The 22,291-nt window shown below is 37.0% G+C and overlaps 1 protein-coding gene across 1 annotated transcript; it reads right to left on the bottom strand.

Annotated features, from left to right (window-relative positions):
- Window positions 1-9,546: 9,546 nt before the first annotated feature.
- Window positions 9,547-10,871, bottom strand: LOC110927941 (EG45-like domain containing protein). The gene is made up of 3 exons (XM_022171249.2): window positions 10,644-10,871; window positions 10,261-10,543; window positions 9,547-9,767 (listed from the first exon to the last, which is right to left on the bottom strand). Exons 1-3 carry the CDS (start codon window positions 10,747-10,749, stop codon window positions 9,761-9,763), a joined length of 396 nt encoding a protein of 131 aa, XP_022026941.1. The 5' UTR covers window positions 10,750-10,871; the 3' UTR covers window positions 9,547-9,760.
- Window positions 10,872-22,291: the final 11,420 nt, after the last annotated feature.

The raw sequence follows: 22,291 nt of genomic DNA, 5'->3' as shown, positions 1-22,291 counted from the left end.
TCGTATACAACATAAACTAAGTTATTGGTTTTAATGACGTTATTATACAATAACGTTAAAGCGAAAGTTTACCGTAAGCGTACATGTTTTCTCCCCCTGTGTATTTAAAAAGAACCTTAAATTATAGGGGTCGTGAACTCACCTTTGATTGCTCGGTTAGACTTTTAAAGTGATTAGGAGTTGAGGTGGGTCAATCACGTCCTTAAAGATTACCACTTAGTTTATTAGTGTGTTCATGTAAGGCACGAAATTCATACACATATCCGACACGTAACATGCAATCACACTGACAACTTACACACACATATATATATATATATATGTATATATATATATATCCCACATATAACCATCTATGATCATAGCACACAACTTACGTAACATTTTAGTTGACATAAAACAGGTTCGATGATTCTCAGGTAACACAAACAAACATTCAGATATACACATAATAACTTATTACGTTTCAGCTTAAATGTCCAGAACTAGGTTGTTTCCGAGTATTTTATAAAATAGTAACCCTATTCCAAAAATTCCAAATAATTTACAGGACGTTCTAGATGGTCCGCTCCACTTTGTGTAAAATTTTCAAGACCTAAATCATTACCAGTTATTTAATAAAAAAATATCTACTAGGCTGCAGTCAAGTTCGTCACTTTCTAACTGCAGCTCACGAAAAAAATTATTTAAAAATCATCGTTTATCCGATTGGCGAAATTCCAATTGGAGATTTTTGGGGACACCTGTGCCCAGCTACTGTACGAATTTCACGACTTAAATCTAACTAGTTTCTAGGATATGATGTAAAACAAAACGTGTAATTTTTGAAGAAAAAACGTAGCTTTAACTGCTGTACGAAACAGTTCGTTAAAAATAGAAGATGACGTCCGAAAATTGCGATTCCAGTGCCATTAAAAGCATTTTTCAAAATCTTACGTTTTATACTTTAGAAGTCCGTTTTTTCGGTACGTTATGGTCCGGTTACAGCCAACTGAAGTTGGCTGTAGAAACCCGGACAAAAGCTGTTTTCACCCAAAACCATCCCGTACAAGTTTCTATTGTTCCCTTTTAGTGATTCTAATGATCATACAACGTATTTACTTATTCCATTCAGTTCATACATGGTATTTAGGTCATATTTTATCATGATTATGTGATCCTCATTAGTATTTCATTAGTATTTCATTCGAATGCCTCGAACCCTAACATGTGTATTACAAGACTCTTCATGCGACCCTATCTATAAACATTGTCAACACCAAAAACGCAGCCATACATATGCTCATATCATTGCATCCGAATATCACAAGAACATTAACAAAAATATTAACAAGAATACTAACAAAAATACTAACAAGCATACTAACCGTGAATGAGAGATGAGAGAACTAGGGAGAGAGAGAGAGAGAGATGCGATCGAGGGAGAGAGGGAGGGGGCTGCCGTCGCACACCAAGAGGGAAGGAGGAGCTAGGGTTTTGCTATTTTGGTTTCCTGGTCTCATGCATACACACCCACACACGCTTTTTATAAAAATAATACAAGGGGTTGGGCGGTTTTAGGCTAGTTGGGCCGCAAGGGGTTGGGTGGCGGGTTGGGTTTGTTTCGAGTTGGGCCGAGAGTGGGTGTGGGGGTTTTGGTTTGGGTCACATGTTAACGGGTTGCGTTATCGAGTTGAATTATGAGGTCGAGTTCGATGGTCGGGTCTTATGAATATAAAATGCAAATACGTAACGAGTTTCTTGATTATTCGCGACATTTATAAGTTTTTACCTCTATGACCAAGATTAATTTATAAACACATAACGAGCAGTTAGTTAGACAGAATACCCGTTTCTCCTGGATGTCACACAACGTCTTTCTTTCCTCAAAATTCGCCCACCCTAACGTGCAAAAGAGCCTAGAGCTTGTTATCCCAACGGCGGGTGTTCACCCCCCCAAATGTTGCCCCGGCACGGTGTTTGCCTCCCCAAGCTGCCAACGTCGCCCCAACACTATTCCACAACAGATGGTCGTATAGTTATTATGTCCAACAATGTACTTTATTATCTTTTTTTTTTTTTACTTTGAACATACTGTTTATAAAGCCATGCTTTGACATGTATAGAATGAAGTTAGGTTGCCGTTACGCCACATGGCAACAATAAGTTTCTTTATATAATTTAGGATGATATATAACATCTACATTTACTAACCATTCAGTGATATTTGCTGCTTGAAGATACTTTTTGATGTTGATGTGGAGTATCCGAATGTTTACAAAGTTTTCTATAGCTACATTGCAAGGGCTTGGAGGGGTTACCAAGCTAATCTGTTTCATTACTTCAAGTAGATTAGAGGATGGGAAGATCCAACAAAGGCAACGACCACACCCACTCTAATATTAACAAAGAATGCTAGGAATCTCTTTGTGATGTGTAGTGTGAGACAAAATACTTGGCAACGTTTTAACAATATCCAGTTTTCACACCAAGTATTTTGTCTTACACTGCACATCATAAAGATATTCCAAGTCTTATCTTCTAGTATTTGAAGGAGGTGTGGTCTTTGCCTTTGTTGGATCTTTGGATTGTCCAATATATTTGAAGTAATCATGAAGCTTAGCTCGGTGACCTCTGCATGCCCTTGCCATGTAGCAATCACTAATTTTGCAAACATTTGAATTCTCGACTTCAATAAAAAAGAAGCCTTCACGCAACAAATATAAAAAGAATAATTAACCGGTTAGTTTATGTTGATGTTAAAAATCATATTATTATAAAAAAATACTTATAGTTAGCTTGTGGTGTAACGAGAACCTAACTTCATCCGGTAGATGCCTCCACTCTTTATACTTTATATTGTAAGTTACAGTTGTTGCACAAAATGTAGCGACATTCGTACATGCAAAATGAGTCATTTTCACGTATTAGTCTCATCGTTTGAAAATTAAACTCCACTAACAACCTCTTCTTAGATGCTTTCATTACCTTTCGAATTATCTTCTTGGTTATTTATGCTGAGCAATCACAAGATTCATAACAAAAAAATGACAATAGTATGACAAACATAAAAAAAAAACATGTTAATTTTTTTTTTGTAAGTAATGTTGTAAATGTAAATGTTCTTATACTTGTTATTGGCACAATTTATAAGACCGGGCAACAAATTGGTAATGGTATGTCAAGGAGAAAACAGGGCATTACATGTGGCAAGGGAGCTCGAAAGCTAATGAAAACGTCTAAGAAGAGATTGTCATTGGAGTTTAATCTTCAAACAAGGCAAACAATATCTGAAAATGACTCTTGTAACATGTACGAGTGTGGCTAAATACCGCTTAACAATTATAGTGTAGTGACATGTACCGAATGAAGTTAGGTTGCCGTTACGCCACATGGTCACAACAAGTTTCTTTATATAATTTAATATGATATATAACAACTACATTTAGTAACATTTCAAGTATATTTGCTGCTTGAAGATACTTTTTGATGTTGCTGCTACATGGCAAGGGCATGGAGAGGTTACTGAGCTAAGCTTCATGATTACTTCAAAGATATTGGACGATCGAAAGATTCAACAAAGGCAAATACCATAACCCCTTAAAATATTAGAAGATAAGACTTGGAATATCTTTGTGATGTGCAGTGTAAGACAAAATACTTGGTGTGAAAGCTGGATATTGTTAAAACGTTACCAAGTATTCTGTCTCACACTACACATCACAAAGAGATTCCTAGCATTCTTTGTTAATATTAGTGTGGGTGTGGTCGTTGGCTTTGTTGGATCTTCCGATCCTCCAATCTCTTTGAAGTAATGAAACAGATTAGCTCGGTAACCTCTCCATACCCTTGCCATATAGATAACTTTGCATACATTCGGATACTCCACATCAACATCAAAAAGTATCTTCAAGCAGCAAATATACTTGAAAGATTACTAAATGTAGTTGTTATATATCATACGACATTATATAAAGAATACCTGGTAATCTATTTCATTACTTCAAGGAGACTGGAGGATCGGAAGATCCAACAAAGCCAACGACCACACCCACTCCAATATTAACAAAGAATGCTAGGAATCTCTTTGTGATATGTAGTGTGAGACAGAATACTTGGTAACGTGTTAACAATTTCCAACTTTCACACCAAGTATTTTGTCTTACACTGCACATCACAAAGATGTTCCAAGTCTTATCTTCTAGTATTTGAAGGGGTTGTGGTCTTTGCCTTTTTTGGATCTTTCGATCATCCAATATCTTTGAAGTAACCATGAAGCTTAGCTCGGTGACCTCTGCATACCCTTGCCATGTGGCAATCACTAATTTTGCAAATATTTGAATTCTCCACATCAATTTAAAAGAAGTCTTCACGCAACAAATATGAAAAGTATAATTAACCAGTTAGTCTGTGTAGATGTTAAAGCTCATATAATTATAAAAATATACTTACAGTTAGCTTGTGGCGTAACGGGAACCTAACTTCAATCTGTAGATGCCTCCATTCTTTATATTGTAAGCTACAGTTGTTGCACAAAATGTAGCGACACTCGTACACGAAAAATGAGTCATTTTCACATATTACTCTCCTCGTTTGAGAATTTAACTCCACTAACAACCTCTTCTTAGATGCTTTTCTTACCTTTCGAATTATCTTCTTGGTTATTTATGCTGAGCAATCGACAAGATTCACAACAAAAAATGGTAATAATATGACACACAAAAAAAAACATGTTAATTTTTTTTTGCAAGTAATGTTATAATGTAAATGTTCTTATACTTGTTTATTGACACAACTTGTAAGACTGAGCAACACATTGTTAATGGTTTGTCAAGGAGAAAACAGGGCATTACATGTGGCAAGGGAGCTCGAAAGCTAATGAAAACGTCCAAGAAGAGATTGTCATTGGAGTTTAATTTTCAAACGAGGCAAACGATATCTAAAAATGACTCTTGTAACATGTACGAGTGTGGCTAAATATTGCGTAACAATTATAGTGTAGTGACATGTACTGAATGAAGTTAGGTTGCCGTTACGCCACATGGTAACAATAAGTTTCTTTATATAATTTAGTATGATATATAACATCTACATTTAGTAACCTTTCAAGTATATTTGCTCCTTGAAGATACTTTTTGATGTTGACGTGGAGTATCGGAATGTTTGCAAAGTTATCTATAGCTAGCCACATGGCAAGGGCATGGAGAGGTTACCGGGCTAATCTGTTTCATTACTTCAAGGAGATTGGAGGATCAGAAGATCCAGCAAAGCCAACGACCACACCCACTCTAATATTAACAAAGAATGCTAGGAATTTCTTTGTTATGTGTAGTGTGAGACAGAATACTTGGTAACGTTTTAACAATATCCAGCTTTTACACCAAGTATTTTGTCTTACATTGCACATCACAAAGATATTCCAAGTCTTATCTTCTAGTATTTGAAGGGTTGTGGTCTTTGCCTTTGTTGGATCTTTTGATCGTCCAATATCTTTGAAGTAATCATGAAACTTAGCTCGGTGACCTCTGCATGCCCTTGCCATGTAGCAATCACCAATTTTGCAAACATTTGAATTCTCGATATCAATATAAAAGAAGTCTTCACGCAACAAATATAAAAAGTATAATTAACCGGTTAGTTTGTGTTGATGTTAAAAATCATATTATTATAAAAATATACTTACAATTATCTTGTGGCGTAACGGGAACCTAACTTCATCCGGTAGATGCCTCCACTCTTTATATTGTAAGTTATAGTTGTTACACAAAATGTAGCGATACTCGTACATGAAAAATGAGTCATTTTCACTTATTACTCTCCTCGCTTGAAAATTGAACTCCACTAACAACCTCTTCTTAGATGCTTTCATTACCTTTCGAATTATCTTCTTGGTTATTTTTGCCGAGCAATCACAAGATTCAGAACAAAAAATGGTAATAGTATGACAAACACAAAAAAAAAATAAAAAAAAAACATGGTAATTTTTTTTTTGTAAGTAATGTTGTAAATGTTCTTATATTTGTTTATTGACACAACTTATAAGACCGAGCAACAAGTTGCAACGGTTTATCAAGGAGAAAACAGGGCATTTCAGAGCAACAAGAAGGCGGGGTTTACAACTCGAATGTCGTGAGTTTTACGGGGCTAATGCCCACCACCTATATGAATACAAAGGTATGATACTCAAATACGCATGTGTTGATACATTTAATGTGGACGCAGCTCGGTTCGGTTCGACTCGGTTAGGTTCGGCTCAAGACCGACATCACGACATTCCTCAGTCGTGCACCCCAGCCGGGGTCAAGATATCCTTCTATCTTGACCCGGTACGACGTTGCTTATGCATTAGTTGTAAATCAGCTGGATGTTTGAAGACTGATAGTATATTGTTGCTGGTTGTTTCTTTCTGCAAGTTTCTACATATGTGCAGCCATCCACGAAGAACCAGAACAGTATAAACTTCACGAAGAACAACACATGGCGAAATACCATGTTGTGGTTATTGGTCTACGAAGAACCTTATACATATGGGCCTAGGTTGTTCGCAGGTACATGTTTCACGAAGAATATGTTCTTCGCTGTTACTGTTTGAACGAAGAACCATGTTTAATCTTCAAGTTGTTTGCTGATTGTCTCCACGAAGAACCAAAGGTTTTTTTGTCACTTTGAGTCTTTTGTCAGACTATGTTGTTCACAGAATATATGTCCACGAAGAATTCATATTCTTTGTGGATTATGTCTTTCGTGGATCTGCAGGCTATTTAAACAGAACCATGTAACAGAATAGCACAGGTTAGAGAGAGGGAGAGAACTGAATGTATTTTCAGAGAGTTTATTGTGTTTAACTTCTTGTATCATTCTTGTAATAAATCTCTGTTGATAATCAATACAAGTGTGCGTTAATCGTTATATCTTTCTTGTATTCTATCTCTCACTCGGTTTGTATCGTAACGTGATTTTGCACTCGTTACGGTTACGGTATTCGAAACAAGATCTCTCAGTTGTCCGACGATCCGTATCGGGACCTACAAGTGGTATCAGAGCGTAAGGCTCGATTTGTTGAAAACCGAGTTTTCGGTGTGATTTTCGAGTGGGTTTTGATTTCTTCTTGGATAAACTTCAAGAACCCAGTTTTGTTTCATAAAAATCTTGATTTAAACTCAAAAATCGTTTTTTTTTTATGTTGTTTTTCAACTAAAACTTGTTAAAATCTTTGGAGAGAATCATAGGTACACACAACACACAAACGGTTGTGATGTAGGACCAAGTACCTCAAGATCACGAAGTTCATCATCACGCTCTTACAGTTATGATACTCCGAGGTTTGTTGAGCGGAGATCATGCTTTGAATGCGGTGAGAATGGACATATTGTAAGAAACTGTCCATATCTCACGAAAGGAAAGACAAAAAGTTGATGCCCCCCGTGGTAACAGTTACTATAAAAGATCTGTTTCACCGAAACAGGACCCTCGTCTTGTTAAACAACGACAAGTGAAACAGAAAAAGAAACAAAGAAACAAAGAAAAGAAGATGAAAAGGCTTTAAAACCAGAGGTTGTCCAAACACAGTCTGTTAAATCAGATGTTAAAATGAAAAACAGAAACAAATTTGGAAACCAAAAACGGTAACTGTTTCAGGGGGAGCTCAATCTATTCCGAATCATCAGGAAATCGAAGTTACAATCCTCGATGATGCCCACCCAAGTCTATGAAGGCTTGGGTCTCCCTCTCCAACTAATCTTTGTGATATGCTCGTGATATTCTTACTCGAGCAGGATTACTTGATTCCAAACCCGTGGCAACTCCCCTTGCCACTAGCGATGTTTTCTCCGGTATTGGAAAAACGTTTCATGATATTACTCTATATCGCTCCTTGGTTGGTGCATTACAGTATCTTACCATCACTCGTCCTGACTTATCATATGCTATTAACCAAGCCAGCTAGTTTCTTCATAATCCAACGGAGCATCACTTTCAAATGGTCAAGCGCATTATGCGTTATGTCAAAGGCACTATTATGTTTGGTATGTGTTTTTCCTATCCGACTAAGTCGTCTCTTATCGGCTACTCGGATGCAGATTGGGCTAGGTGTATTGAAACTCAGCTCTCCACTTATGGTTATTCCATTTTTCTTGGCGGCAATCTCATCTCTTGGAGTGCAAAGAAACAACCTACGGTTTCCCGCTCTAGTTGTGAGTCCGAATATAGAGCAATGGCCAACACTGCAGCTGAACTTATATGGATTACACACTTATTACGTGATCTCAATGCTCTACCATCTGAACGGCCAACCTTGTTATGTGACAACATAAGTGCCATATTTCTCGGTCAAAATCTTGTTGCTCACAAAAGAGCCAAGCACATTGACATTGACTATCATTTTGTTCGAGAGCTTGTATCTGCCGGCAAACTTCACACTAAATTCGTTCCTACCAAGCTTCAAGTTGCTGACATCTTCACGAAGCCGTTACCAAGACCATTATTTGAATCATTTCGAGAACAGCTTCGTGTATGCCCTCCACCTATTCGCTTGAGGGGGGGGGGGGGAGGGGGTATTGGAAATAATCAACATAGTCAACCTCCTTAAAAGAAAATCCCATTGATTGATATGTAGTAAATAATATTGTTGTAAAATCCTTTTTTATTTGTACCTTCCATGTATGCGTCTGTCTATATTAGTAGATGAATGAATCCTTTTTGAGGTGTGGTAAAAAATTAAACAATTCTAAGAAAAATTATAATTAAATCTTAATTTCATCCCACACCATATAACTGAGACCTCATGTAATGTAAAAGGCCTAAGGCTCAAGTAAAATATAAAAGAGACAGACACTCCACCCTAAAATGCCTGTAAGTATTTTGCAGTGTCCAACATGAAAAGGGTCATATGAGAGTGTATCATGAAAGTAGCAATTTTTAAAGTGTTTTATACCTCTTGGGTCATGTTAGAACAATCAAGCATATAGCTATATGAGACCTGTGAATCTTTAGTCATGTATCTACGTTTACTCCCCTAAATCCTAAATATTTTCATTCTATACGTGAATAACAATACATATGCGTATCACGGTGTCGTGTATCACATTAGTTTAGGTCATTATCGAGGAAGTCTGACACGCGAGTAAAAATGGATCCACTATTCTTGGTCAGATTATATTAGCTAAAAGAATAAGTTTCACAACCTAGTTATATTATCTTTCACTACATGTCATAAAGCTTAACCAATATACCAACCTTTTCAATTTATTCATCTCTTTAATCAGCATGCAAATCAATTGTATAGTTTTGTTTCATTCACTATTGGCTTTTACCAAAAAGCATCATTAATAAAGTTTGGGTGAGGTCACGGACTCAGCTCGGTTTTGTAACTATTAGGCTTATGTTGGTTTCAATCACGATCCAAGAACACTTAATATAGTTATACACTCTAACTTTAAGTGTTCAAGTGTTGGGTGGATCCTTATTGAAACTATGGACCGCGAACATTACTCTCATATTTACTTGTAGTATGGTTATTATCCGTTCACATGCCACAATTAATATCATGTTTTCATCAGGTTGTCACAAAGTGGTGGTCAAGATTTATAGTTGCGATTTGTGAAGATGCCCTTGGATTCATGGTGTACCAACTAACGTAGTACAAAAAGAAGATACACTAGACATCAATGCAAAATGAAAGCTAATTAAAAAAATGATATGATTGGAAATGCCTCTAGATCCCGGCCAGTAGAGTTATTAAAGATCTTCTTTGAATGGATGCAAACTCGGTGATACTTCATCTTCATACCCTAGCGCACAAAGAAAAGGAACATATTGTCGGAAATCTACCTATGTAATAATAGAGATTAGAGCAAGCATTTTGGTTTCTAGGCGTTTTAGAAAAAATCATAAGTTTTTATATGGGTTTTTGAACTTGTTTTGGTTTCTAGGTATAGCCAGGTAGTTAAAGGAGCACTATCAGCGTATTTGAGGAGTCCGTTTGCCACGTGAATATCTGTTGTTAGATATTTTGGAGTCCAACAGCCTGGGTAACAAAGTCCTTGAAATAATAACATTTATGATTTATATAAAACACCTAGAAATTAAAAAAAATAATCTATTTTAGAAACACATGTTTCAAAATTATATCGTATATATTGGGTACTCTACTAAAACTGGGTTCCCTAAACTTAACCTCAATGGTTAAGTATGTCATGTAATGGTACATGCATGTTTAGTGATGGAATTTTGAGCTACAAAAAATAAAAAGGAATTAATGAACATGTAATCGGTCACACGTACTGTTGGTAAGAGATTTTGATGCCTCCAGCTCTTGGATCAGCGATGGTAGAAAAGGCTTCGTGTGACAAGTCAAGGTCCCCCTTGCAACCAGGAGGCGGGCAGAAATCGGTGATCATTACAGTCACTGTGGGGGAGTCCGTACAAGGGTGTGGTACGCCTTGGTTGGTTGCACCTGTGCAAGTCACCTGGAAGTATTTACCACAAGCAGCTCCACCTTGCCACAAATCTTGGTTTGCAGCCGCTATCATAACTCCTTGATCTTGAAACCCATAACAAGCTGATGCTGTAATTACAATATAAACATCCCACTTAATATATGAGAGGATGATATGCTCTATAATATTATATGTGTGCGTGCACACGCAATGTTGTATATGACTTACGTAAGTATGGAGGGTCATTGATGGTTCCAATCCCCGTCTCAGAGGATCCCAGACTCAAAAGGCTGATAACTACGAGAATGCTAGCGTATATTCTTATGGATGCCATTGAAGTTAAAGGTATGGAAATAAGAATGCTGAGAGAGAGCTTTAGATGCCAATTAAGCTTGTGATATTTTGAGTGAAAGAGATAGTTATTTATACTTGAAGGATCAGTGCATCATACGGCCACCGGGTACATTGTGGTTTGCAAAGATATTCTTTAAAGAGCCAAAGAGAGGGAACATTTTTAATAGAGAAAAATGCCCGGATAGTCCCTGTGGTTTCGCCTTTTTTCACCTATAGTCCCCAACTTTCTAAAATTACCTGAATAGTCCTCAAGTTTTCAATTTTTGTTCCCGGATAGTCCCTGGCGTGGATGGAGGTTAATTTTTTTTGTTAAGTAAGTGTGAAATTACTATAATGCCCTTACTAGTTAAAAAAAGGGACCCACCTTTATTCTACCCCTACCCCACCCCACCCCCACCCCCTCTCCCTCTCCCTCACTCCTTTCTCTCTTCCTCTTGTATGTCTGCAACCATTAGATCAACTTCATCCGAAACATCTCCACTCCACCACCACTACCACTTCATATGCCCTACCCTCCACCACCCTTCACCATCATCTCCAAATTTCACCACCACCACCACCATCCGAAACAACTCGCAAATCAACACGATAGGCATCTAAAACGGTCTCAGATCGGTCACCGGCCGGTTCATCAAGATCCGGAACGAAAACCAGTTGTCGAGTTGCGGAATCCGGTTTGCAGAGAGATGATAAGTCGTGTTCAGGTCCGATACTGGAGACTCGAAAAGTAACCTCCTCTGTTACCACCATCAGCGATGTTGAAGTCTCCTCCGATTTACAGGTAGGGTAACAAGGTTTAGGTTAATTTCAAATTATTATATATATAATGGTTATTTGTTTGTAGGTGGTTAAGGTATATGTATCTGTTTTTGGTGATGAAAGAGGAAAGGAGGTAGCCCTTTCTGGGCTGAAGGATAAAGCCAAATATGTGCGTGGCCAACTAGGCAAGCGTATGAAATTACGCCTCACTCCTGAGATACGCTTTATCCAAGATGAATCTTTAGAGAGAGGAAGCAGGGTAACAACTTCTTTTTTTCATTTTCAACACAAATTTCACCTCTGTAGTTTAATTGGTGAATTGGAATTGGGGTGAAAGTAGGTAATGTTTGGTGGTGTTATGTGTCGTGTTATGTAAGATTGATTTTGGTTGCCTCTGATCGGTGGTGGCGGTTGTCTGGTTGTGTTGTTGCAGGTTAAGGAGAGAATGGGGAAGAAGACATAGGCTGGGGGTGGGGTGGGTAGGTGGGGCCCATATGTATTTTTTTATTCTTTTAATGTTTTATTTGTTGTTTTTTAATAGTAAGGGCATTATAGTCATTTTACACCAACTTAACTGAGAAAAGTAACCTCCATCCACGCCAGGGACTATCCGGGAACGAAAATTGAAAACCTGGGGACTATTCAGGTAATTTTAGAAAGTTGGGGACTATAGGTGAAAAAAGGTGAAACCACAGGGACTATCCGGGCATTTTTCTCTTTTTAATAACTTGTTTGTCTTTTGCCAGAGGTCCAGAAAAAGAAACAAACAAACTGCTGGCCTATGATCAGAAAAAAAGGATGTAAACAATAAAATCAGTTGACACAATATTGTATTGGAATCTTCAATGAGATCTTGAATTATAAAAAAATATATTCAGGTTGTACTTTTATTACTCCCTTCGTCCTGAAAACTGCAAGAGTATTATTCCTGTTTGTATTTCCCGAAAATGTTATGGTAGATGTATTGGTATCATGGATTACCAAAGTTAATCTTTCTCACACTTTCCTGTGCTGTCAAAACGTTTTATATAGTTTGAGTTGTACCCCGAGTAGTTAATGGTCATGTAGCCTGTAGGGTAGTAAATACGTTCCTGCCTACACAATCATACATTCCAAACATGATTCATAATGTCATTACTAGAGAAAAGAGTATCACAAATGGCTACAGTCCGGTTGGTAATTTCCAACCTATAAGCGACGAATCCTACTGAAAACCAAAAAAAGATAACATAAAAAAGATAAAATAAGAAACCCCTTCCGTAATCCCTCGGCAATTCAGATTTAAAACTAGCTACTTTTATCGATGATGGACCATGGATGCGCGGGTATGTCCAAATTTGCCCGTTGAACTATTTTCCGATGAACTATCCTTGGTAATCCCCCCATTAAAGTTAAATAATATTTTGGATATGAATCCCATTTATGTCGGTGGAAAGTCCAACGAAGAGTCAGTCCTGTTACTGTCAAAAAACATGCTAGACGGGCTCAATTGGGCATTGTTGAAACTAAAGATATGTTACAGCCAAGTTTTACAACCGCTGTCGGTTTGATTAAGTTTCCAACGGATATTCCATTGGTAATTTGTCGGAAATATCAAATATCCATTAAAAATATTGTTCAAACCTGTACATTTTCAAATGCATTCCATTAGGTTTTTAAATGTACAAGCCTTCTAATCATTATTCTTCGTTGACTCTTAGTTATATGAAACTAGATGGTGTGGCATTTTAATTTGGTTCTGTTATATATATGTAAGTTGATTGTGTAGCATTTTGGTTTAAATGAATTGAGTGTTTGTTAGTTCTAAGTTGTATATGAATGTGTTTTGATTGACTATGTTTAACTTGTTAATTCTTTTCAGAGGCTTGTATTTGGGACTTAAATTTTGGATGAATCTAAGATGAGTATGGGGCATGCATATATGTAATTTGATTGGTTATGCATGTGTATGTATCAATGTTTATATGGTTACTATTAAGTTTATTATTATTATTTTTATTATTATTATTATTATTATTATTATTATTATTATTATTATTATTATTATTATTATTATTTAACTTTAATGGACAAACTAATGGACTGTTTTCGTCCCTGTGGTTTGTCAAAAATCACTATTTTAGTCCATTAGTTTAAAAAGTGCGATTTTGGTCCCTGTGGTTTCACTTTCGTAACCATTTCAGTCCCTGTGGTTTCACTTTCTTAACCATTTCAATCCATTATTCTGTTAAATACAGGGACTGAAATGGTTACGAGGTGGACTGAAATAGTTATGAAAGTGAAACCACAGGGACTGAAATCGTAAATTTTAAACTAATGGACTGAAATAGTGATTTTTGACAAACCACAGGGACGAAAACAGTAATTAACTCTTATTATTATTATTATTATTATTGTTATGGTTATTATTATTATTATTATTATTGTTATTATTATTATTATTGTTATTGTTATTGTTTCTAAGCTTTGATCGATTGTAGGCATGTTAAATTAGTTATATGTAGTCTAAAATTTTGGTTTGAATGAATTGAGTCATTGACTTTTAAATTTCTATAGATTATTGGCCCTAATCTTTACAATTGATATTGATAAACAAGAAACAAGAATGAAATAACAAGAAGAATTAGATTACTTGAATGTGATGGACATAACTGAAATACATGAACACACATATATATATATATATATATACTAATCCAATGGACACCTCTAAATATCTCAACCCTTGGTGAATTGAAGTGATGAAGCCGTGTGACTCCATGTGATCAATGCGCCCCTTGGTGTTTTGGCGCCCAAACTAATCGATGCGATGCATCTCTACGTCGCATCCTAATTTGATGACAATTAAGCTCTAGGTTTGACATAATGCACTCCTATACAATACATATGCTCTAAATACATAATAATCATACTATAGACTACTTAAACTAAGACCCTTGAAGTTCGTTGGGTAATCCGACAAATGTATGAAACCGGAAAACTTTTAGTAAGTACTTATATCTCTATTGGACCGAAAAGGGATCACGACTATAAAGATGCACAAGGTAACAAGATCCAAGGAGGATCTATTTTGTTTATTCGGTAACATTATTAATTTGAAGTTATTTGCCTCAGTTATTAAAAGATCCTAACCGGAATCCTGAGTTTTAAGCTTGAAAGAACACAAACTAATAAAGTTACAAAAATAATAATAAAACCAAGATGGACTTAAAAACAGTTTTGTTGTAATATATTGTTTACTAGTGGAAAGACTAGGGGTGGTCGAATGAAGAGCTTATAAAGCCGACAACTTCAAACCAGTCCATCAATATATTGTGACAAGATTGAGGGAAACATGATAACCTTAACATGAGCCTCTTTTAAATAAAGATAAATGAGAAGAACATAGTTCAGACTAAATAGAAATATGACTATATTAAATAAGCAAGACTTATCCAAGAGAGTCCATTTATTACTATCTAGTCTACTAATTCATTTATAAATAAAACTAGTCAAAATAATAATGGAAGGTTGAGTAGGGGAAACATATCCTTGGTTATTATCTAAATTATACTATATTCGATAGGTTCACCGCCTATTGTGTATATTTAATTGAAAAATATTTTCTATAAATTTAAAACCTTGATAAACATGTTCAAAACTATCAGACTAAAAATCATTACCCAAACATACACATCATGCTCAGAACAGTTCCCTCATAGTAATGAATGTGATCCTTCCTAGTGTCTGTGTTAGTCTGTCTGCCCATTGTAGTTCACCATTGATGTGCTCGACACTTATGTGTTCGTTCTCCACACATTCCCTCATGAAAATGACAACGCGTGTCTATGTGCTTACTCCTACCATGAAAGACTGAATTCTTCGTAAGTGCTATAGTAGAAATGTTGTCCACCTTTAGGGTTATCATTTCTTCCCTCCTCCCTGTTATTTCACTAAGCAACCTTTTTAACCATAGTACTTGGCGTCCCTAAGAGATAACCTGTTGGTAAGGTGGTGTATTATCCAACAAAGTGGTTTTGGTTCAAGTCCTGGAAAGGAAAGGAAAGGTCAGGTGTGATTTTAGCCGTTCATAAAAAACCATAGTGCTTGGCATGCTGCCGTTGTGGTCGCCACGAATTCAGACTCACAGGATGACAATGCTACTGTTTGTTGTTTTTGTGTGCACTAGGTAATATCTTTTCCTTGTTTGTGTTAACACCATAATTGCTTTCGCTATAACATATGATCTTGCATCCTCTTTGCTTCTTGTAGATAATTCCATGCTCCTTGGCTCCTTTGATGTAGCGTAACACTTGTTTTATTGCCTTTAAGTGATACTCCTTTGGTTCTTGCATGAATTTACTAAGCAATCCGAAGGAGTAACTTAGATCTAGTCTTGTATGCAGTACCTGAGACAACCGATAAAGCTTCTATAGTGTCTTACATTTACCGGATCTCTTTCTCCAGTCTTTGTTAACTTTGTTACCGGATCAACAGGAATCTTCACCTTTCGCTAGAGTAATTTCTATTCCGAGATAGTATGCTAGCAATCCTAGATCGCTCATTTCAAACTTCTCCTCCATTTAGGATTTAAAGTAATTTATCTTTTCCTTTGGAATTCCTATGACTATCAAGTCATCAACTTATACTCCAACTAGTAGTGTAGAAGTCTTATCAGCTTTGTATAGACGACTTGTTCTAGCATGCACTTATTGAAGTTAAGTGACTTCAGCGTGTGATCCAACTTCATGTTCCATGCTCTCGGTGCCTGCGTCAGTCCATACAATGCCTTTGACAAATTATATACCCTTCCTAGCTTTATGAATCCTTCTGGTTATGAGACATAAACCACTTCCTTGAGATCTCCATGTAGAAATGTAGACATGACATCCAAATGATGTACGTCCTCGCCTTTCACCACCAGTCGTGCCTTTTATTTCACCACCTTTCCACTTGCATCCTTCTTGGTCTTGAATACCCATTTTAGACCTATCGCTTTGTGATCATCGGGCAATATTGTAGCGTCCTAGTGTTGTTCTTGTTTATTAAGTCTAACTCAACCTTCATTGCCTTAATCCATCTTCCATCTCTTCCATCTTTGGATGTTCTTGTAACACTGAATCTTATTTACGTCTCTAATAAATTTCTTCTGTCCTTTATTATTTTTCTAGGCTATGTGCGAGGGGCCTTCATCTTTTGCACTCTGTTTATCCTTGTTGTTTTGCTAGTTTCCCCGAGATGGATTGAACCTGCTTCGTCCGCAGTTCCCAAATTGTCGTCCTCTACTAGAATTGTTATGATGAGAAAACAACCATCTATCTTGACCATCTCTTAGACCTCCTTTCTTTAATTTTATTCTTTTCTCAAACATATTGAGTCTCCCAGTCGCTTCTTCCAACGACATGGTATCCAAATCGGAGCATTGTTCTATGGAAGCGACAATCTGAATAAATATATCTGGCACTACATTTAGTAATTTACTTACCAAAATTGATTAATTTTGAGTAGTTCCAATTTCGCTTGAGCTTGTAACAATACTATTTATCTTTGTAGTGAACGTATCTATTGTGTCATGTTCCTCCATTTGTAGTAACTCGAATTATATCATGAGTGTATGCAAACATACCTTCTGCACCCGATCTACACCAACGTGCCTTGTTTTCAATGTGTTACAAATTTTTTCCACAATCTTGCAACTTGCCACTTGCAATACCACTTCTTCTAGTATTACTTGGAATAGATTAGCGATTGCTGCCTTGTTTTTCTTTACGTCTGGTTGTGTTCCTTTTGTTCGTTCAATCATTGAGTCATTTGCTTCTTGTATGGTTTTGATGTATATAACCTATACTGTATACTTTGATGGTTTATTAAATTTGACAATAGTAATGATCCCAATTCCTTATCAATTACAATTTGCTTATTCAGATTTCCGGACATATGGGACATGGTTTCTGTTCATATGACTTTTTCTTGTTGACAATTTGTAATTCTACAACCCATATACTTTCTTATTACTAAACTACTATTCACCCAACATAAAAACAATATAAATTCAGACTAGAGTCGCAAACCTGAATTGAACCTTGTATTTTAAAAACCTTGCTTCCTTGAATTCAGTTAACACCTAAAATTTCTCCTGATCACATACACCACATAATTAACTTATGATCTACGTAGCATTATGAACAAAATCAATCCAGCCCCCAATTTTGTCCCAAACCTTGGTTCGCTATTCCCACAAACCAAAACTTGATCGCTACCTTCAAAACGAATAACCCTTCACAATTGAAATCCTAATTGCGAAATTTGAACACTTCCTACAATCCCTACGCCTTACGAACTGATCAACAAATGAATCAATATCAAGATCCTGATGCTTTAATACCAATTACTCTCCCAAATGTTTTACAGTTGATATTGATAAACAAGAAACAATAAGAACATGAATTGAATTGCTTGATTGCGATTGATACACACGCACACGCACACACACAGTAATCCAATCGACACCACTAAACATCGTAACCCTTCGTGAATCAATGTGTTGAAGTCTGTGTTTCCCTGTGATTGATGCATCCCTTGGTGTTTTGGTGCCCAAACAAATCGATGCGATGCATCTGTACGTCGCATCCTAATTTGACGGTAATCAAGTTCTAGGTTTGACATAATACATCCCTATACAAATACATATGCTCTAAATACATAATAATCATACTATAGACCAATTACACTAAGACCCTTGTAGTTTGTTGTGAGGGATTATATCATCATAGACGATGAATCATACCAATTTCGGACGAGGCATGAGCAACAAGTGTAGCACTAATGATAAAACTCGCTCATCTAATGCGTGCCCAGGGAACAAGACTCCCTCGTGTTGATACATGTTTGTGGACGCGACTCGGCTTGACGCATGTCGGCTCGGGCAACGACTTTCCTCCGTCGTGTGAACAAGATCAAGAGCAGGCCAAGCCATCAAGGGATCATGAACTTTGGTTTATGGGCTAAACAGATTGGCGAAACAGCAACTCTTTGGGCTTATAATAGCTTTGGCGAAACACCACTTGGGCCCAAGCCCAACATCGATGAAACAAGAGTATAGTTGACGAAACAAGTCTGTTTCGTCAACCTCAACTCTGTTTCATCAATATTACATGTGTTTCGTCGAGGTTGATTGTGATTCGCCGAGTTCTAATTTGTTTCGTGGTGCTGTGACTATAAATAGTCAGTCAGTCTCTGGATAAGTTTTTAAGACACAAGAACAGAGAGCACACACTCACACGAGAGAACTTTGAGAGTTTACAGAGTAGATTTGTAAACATTGAGCTTGTAACTGAACTTTTCATACGTATTAATACAGAGGTGTTATTCGGTGAAAAAAAAAATTCTTGTAGGTCCGGCTAGGAGGATCTAGTCGCCTAATCCTTGTGTACAAACCAACCCGGTTGTGCGGAATCCAACCGGAAAGGCAAACCGAGATAGAACACGCAAATACACGACACACAATATTCACCGATTAACACCTCTGTATTAATACGTATGAAAGGTTCAGTTACAAAGCAATGTTTACAAATATATTTTGCAAACTCTCTCAAACTCTCGTGTGTGTGTGTGCTCTCAACTATGTGCTCTCTGTGTTCTCTTGTCTGATATCAGACTATTTATAGCACAGACACTACGAAACAGAACAATCTTGGCGAAACAAGACCAAACTCGATGAAACACATTTGATATTGATGAAACAGAGTTGAGGTTGACGAAACAGACTTGTTTCGTCAACTTTACTCTTGTTTCATCGATGTTGGGCTTGGGCCCAAAGAGTGTTTCGCCAAGGCAAGGCTGTTGTAAGCCCAAGACTTGTTTCTCTAAGATTGTTTAGCCCAAAGACCAAAGCATAGTCCTTTATGTCTTGGCCCAATATTCTTGAAGTCTTCTTGCACACGACGGAGGAAAGTCATTGCCCGAGCCGACATGCGTCAAGCCGAGTCGCGTCCACAAACATGTATCAACAAACTCCCCCTTGGACGCTACTCGCGTGATTCGCCTTTAATGTCTTCTATGTCGGAGGATCTTCAAAGTCTTCACATCTTGAAAGCAGAAAGTGTATCAACAAACTCCCCGTTTCATGTAGGAAGTGTGTTGACAAACTCCCCCTTAACATAAGCTCCCCCTTGAGTTATGCTCGTGAATGACTTGATCATTAGTGCTTGAGATCCTTGTGGTGTTGATGATGGACAGCGGCAACTCGATCATCTTCATCATTTGAGTGCCTTCACGTCGTGTCTTCATTCCAAAGCTTGTCATCGACCATATTCTCCTTGCCTTTAGAATCTGCACTTGCAAGAAATCTAAACGCGTAATGAGAACAACTGCTTGGAATATAGTTAGTATAAACAAATGACACACGTATGACCATGTTTCAATCAAACACCGTCCGTCAGTTTGAAAGTTCAATAAATTTCTCAATTATAGATTTAACTTTCAAAAACTTGCAAATTTCGACCGTTTATGAAGATTTAGTCAATTCGGTTTTCAGTCAGGTTTCAGGTAACGAAGACTCGAGATCCAACATCGTACGATCGAAAATAAAATAGAAACAAAATCTTTTTGGCTTTTATAAAGGTTATATTAAAACACACCTAAAATCTTTTTGGTATTTTGAATATTTCGAAATGTAAAGACTGAAAGCAGTAAATAAATATATACAAAGATGCAGAAACCGAAAGCATTAAATATATACAAACATTCTTTTTGTGAGTTTCGAGGGTAAGAGAATCATATCAGTGTACGGTCATGTCAAAACGCTCTTGTTGTTCTTATAGTTAACATTTAGATAAGCATCTTATAACGATTATCGGTATTGTTATCCACATAAGCTCAACTTATCAGATGTAATCATGGCGAGGGGATACGTTAAGGTATGATTTATACTAACCGACCGGTGTTCATCCACATCACGACACATTCCCGTATCAAGGTATGCACGAGGGTTCATCTTACCGGTGAGTATACCGTTTATCATCTGTTTGACCGTATATGATGTGAGATTCTCACTTATTTTGATTTGAAAACAAGCCCTATGTGATAGAATCACTTATTGATGAGGAACTTGATTTTCGATGCATGAGGGCACAGGAGCAAGTCCGTGAACAGGTCAGTACTTTCGTACAGCAGAGAGACGAACTTGACTCCCGGATAAATGTGATATTTTATCACTTATTGAGATCGAATGCAATATGTACACGTATGTATAGTATCATGGAAGATCTAGACTTGCGTCCTCGTTATTTTTCGGTAAAAGATACAACCATGATACCCAGATGATAAGCAGCATAAAGACCGAATATCTTAGAACCTCGGCAATCTATCAAACGAAATTTCGGTACTAAGACCATATGCCAATGAATAGTTCCCACCTGGTCTTCAGTCGATTAAAGGTTTATATCACCCTGCACACTTTAAAATGATTGTGAGCCTACCGATACATCTTTTATAGAGCTTCTTATCGTTTTTCAGTTAAGGTTTAAAGAGGTTTGGACAGACCACTGATGTACTATCATTTTCTCTTTTGCTCGCTAGGAAACTCATTTTTGTTTTTCTATTGTTTTTGTGTTTTTAAATTTTTCGATGTTTTTGGATTTTCAAATTTGGATTTACTCCCCCTAAAATCAACAAACTAAGATAAATTTAAAACACAAAGGTATTTACAAAAATGATTTTCCGATGTTGGTTAACTCGTGTTTTACCTCAATGTCGTTTACCAAAATTAATTTTAATCATAAATGATTTATCGAATTTTGGAAAAATCAGTTGGCACGTCGGTAAGCAGTGTGGACCATGACAACGTTGACGAGTTTCATATTGAAACAATCACGTGTGAGATGATATTTGAGATCAACGTGTCTGGCCAAAGAGTGCTGTACGAGATAATAATTAAAAAAGCAGCTTAAATATCGACAAGATGTATCGGTAGGCTCACAATCATTTTAAAGTGTAGGTGGTTATAAAAACCTTTAATCATTTCTAGCCGGACCTACAAGTGATTGTTTCAATATGAAACTCGTCAACGTTGTCATGGTCCACACTGCTTGTACACAAGGATTAGGCGACTAAATCCTCCTAGCCGGACCTACAAGTGGTATCAGCTCTATAAAAGATGTATCGGTAGACTCAAAATCATTTTAAAGTGTGCAGGGTGATATAAACCTTTAATCGACTGAAGACCAGGTGGGAACCATTCATTGGCATATGGTCTTAGTACCGAAATTTCGTTTGATAGATTGCCGAGGTTCTGAGATATTCGGTCTTTATGCTGCTTATCATCTGGGTATCATGGTTGTATCTTTTACCGAAAAATAACGGGGACGCAAGTCTAGATCTTCCATGATACTATACATACGTGTACATGTTGCATTCGACCTCAATAAGTGATAAACAATCACATGTCCATAACAAATAAGTGATAAAATATCACATTTATCCGGGAGTCAAGTTCGTCTTTCTGCTGTACGAAAGTACTGACATGTTCACGGACTTGCTCCTGTGCCCTCATGCATCGAAAATCAAGTTCCTCATCAATAAGTGATTCTATCACATAGGACTTGTTTTCAAATCAAAATAAGTGAGAATCTCACATCATATACGGTCAAACAGATGATAAACGGTATACTCACCGGTAAGATGAACCCTCGTGCATACCTTGATACGGGAATGTGTCGTGATGTGGATGAACACCGGTCGGTTAGTATAAATCATACCTTAACGTATCCCCTCGCCATGATTAC

The sequence above is a fragment of the Helianthus annuus genome, chromosome 3 (genome assembly GCF_002127325.2).
Source record: "Helianthus annuus cultivar XRQ/B chromosome 3, HanXRQr2.0-SUNRISE, whole genome shotgun sequence".
Taxonomy (NCBI): domain Eukaryota; kingdom Viridiplantae; phylum Streptophyta; class Magnoliopsida; order Asterales; family Asteraceae; genus Helianthus; species Helianthus annuus.
The sequence above is the reverse complement of the archived record's forward strand: the minus strand, read 5'-3'. Positions and strand labels throughout refer to the sequence as shown.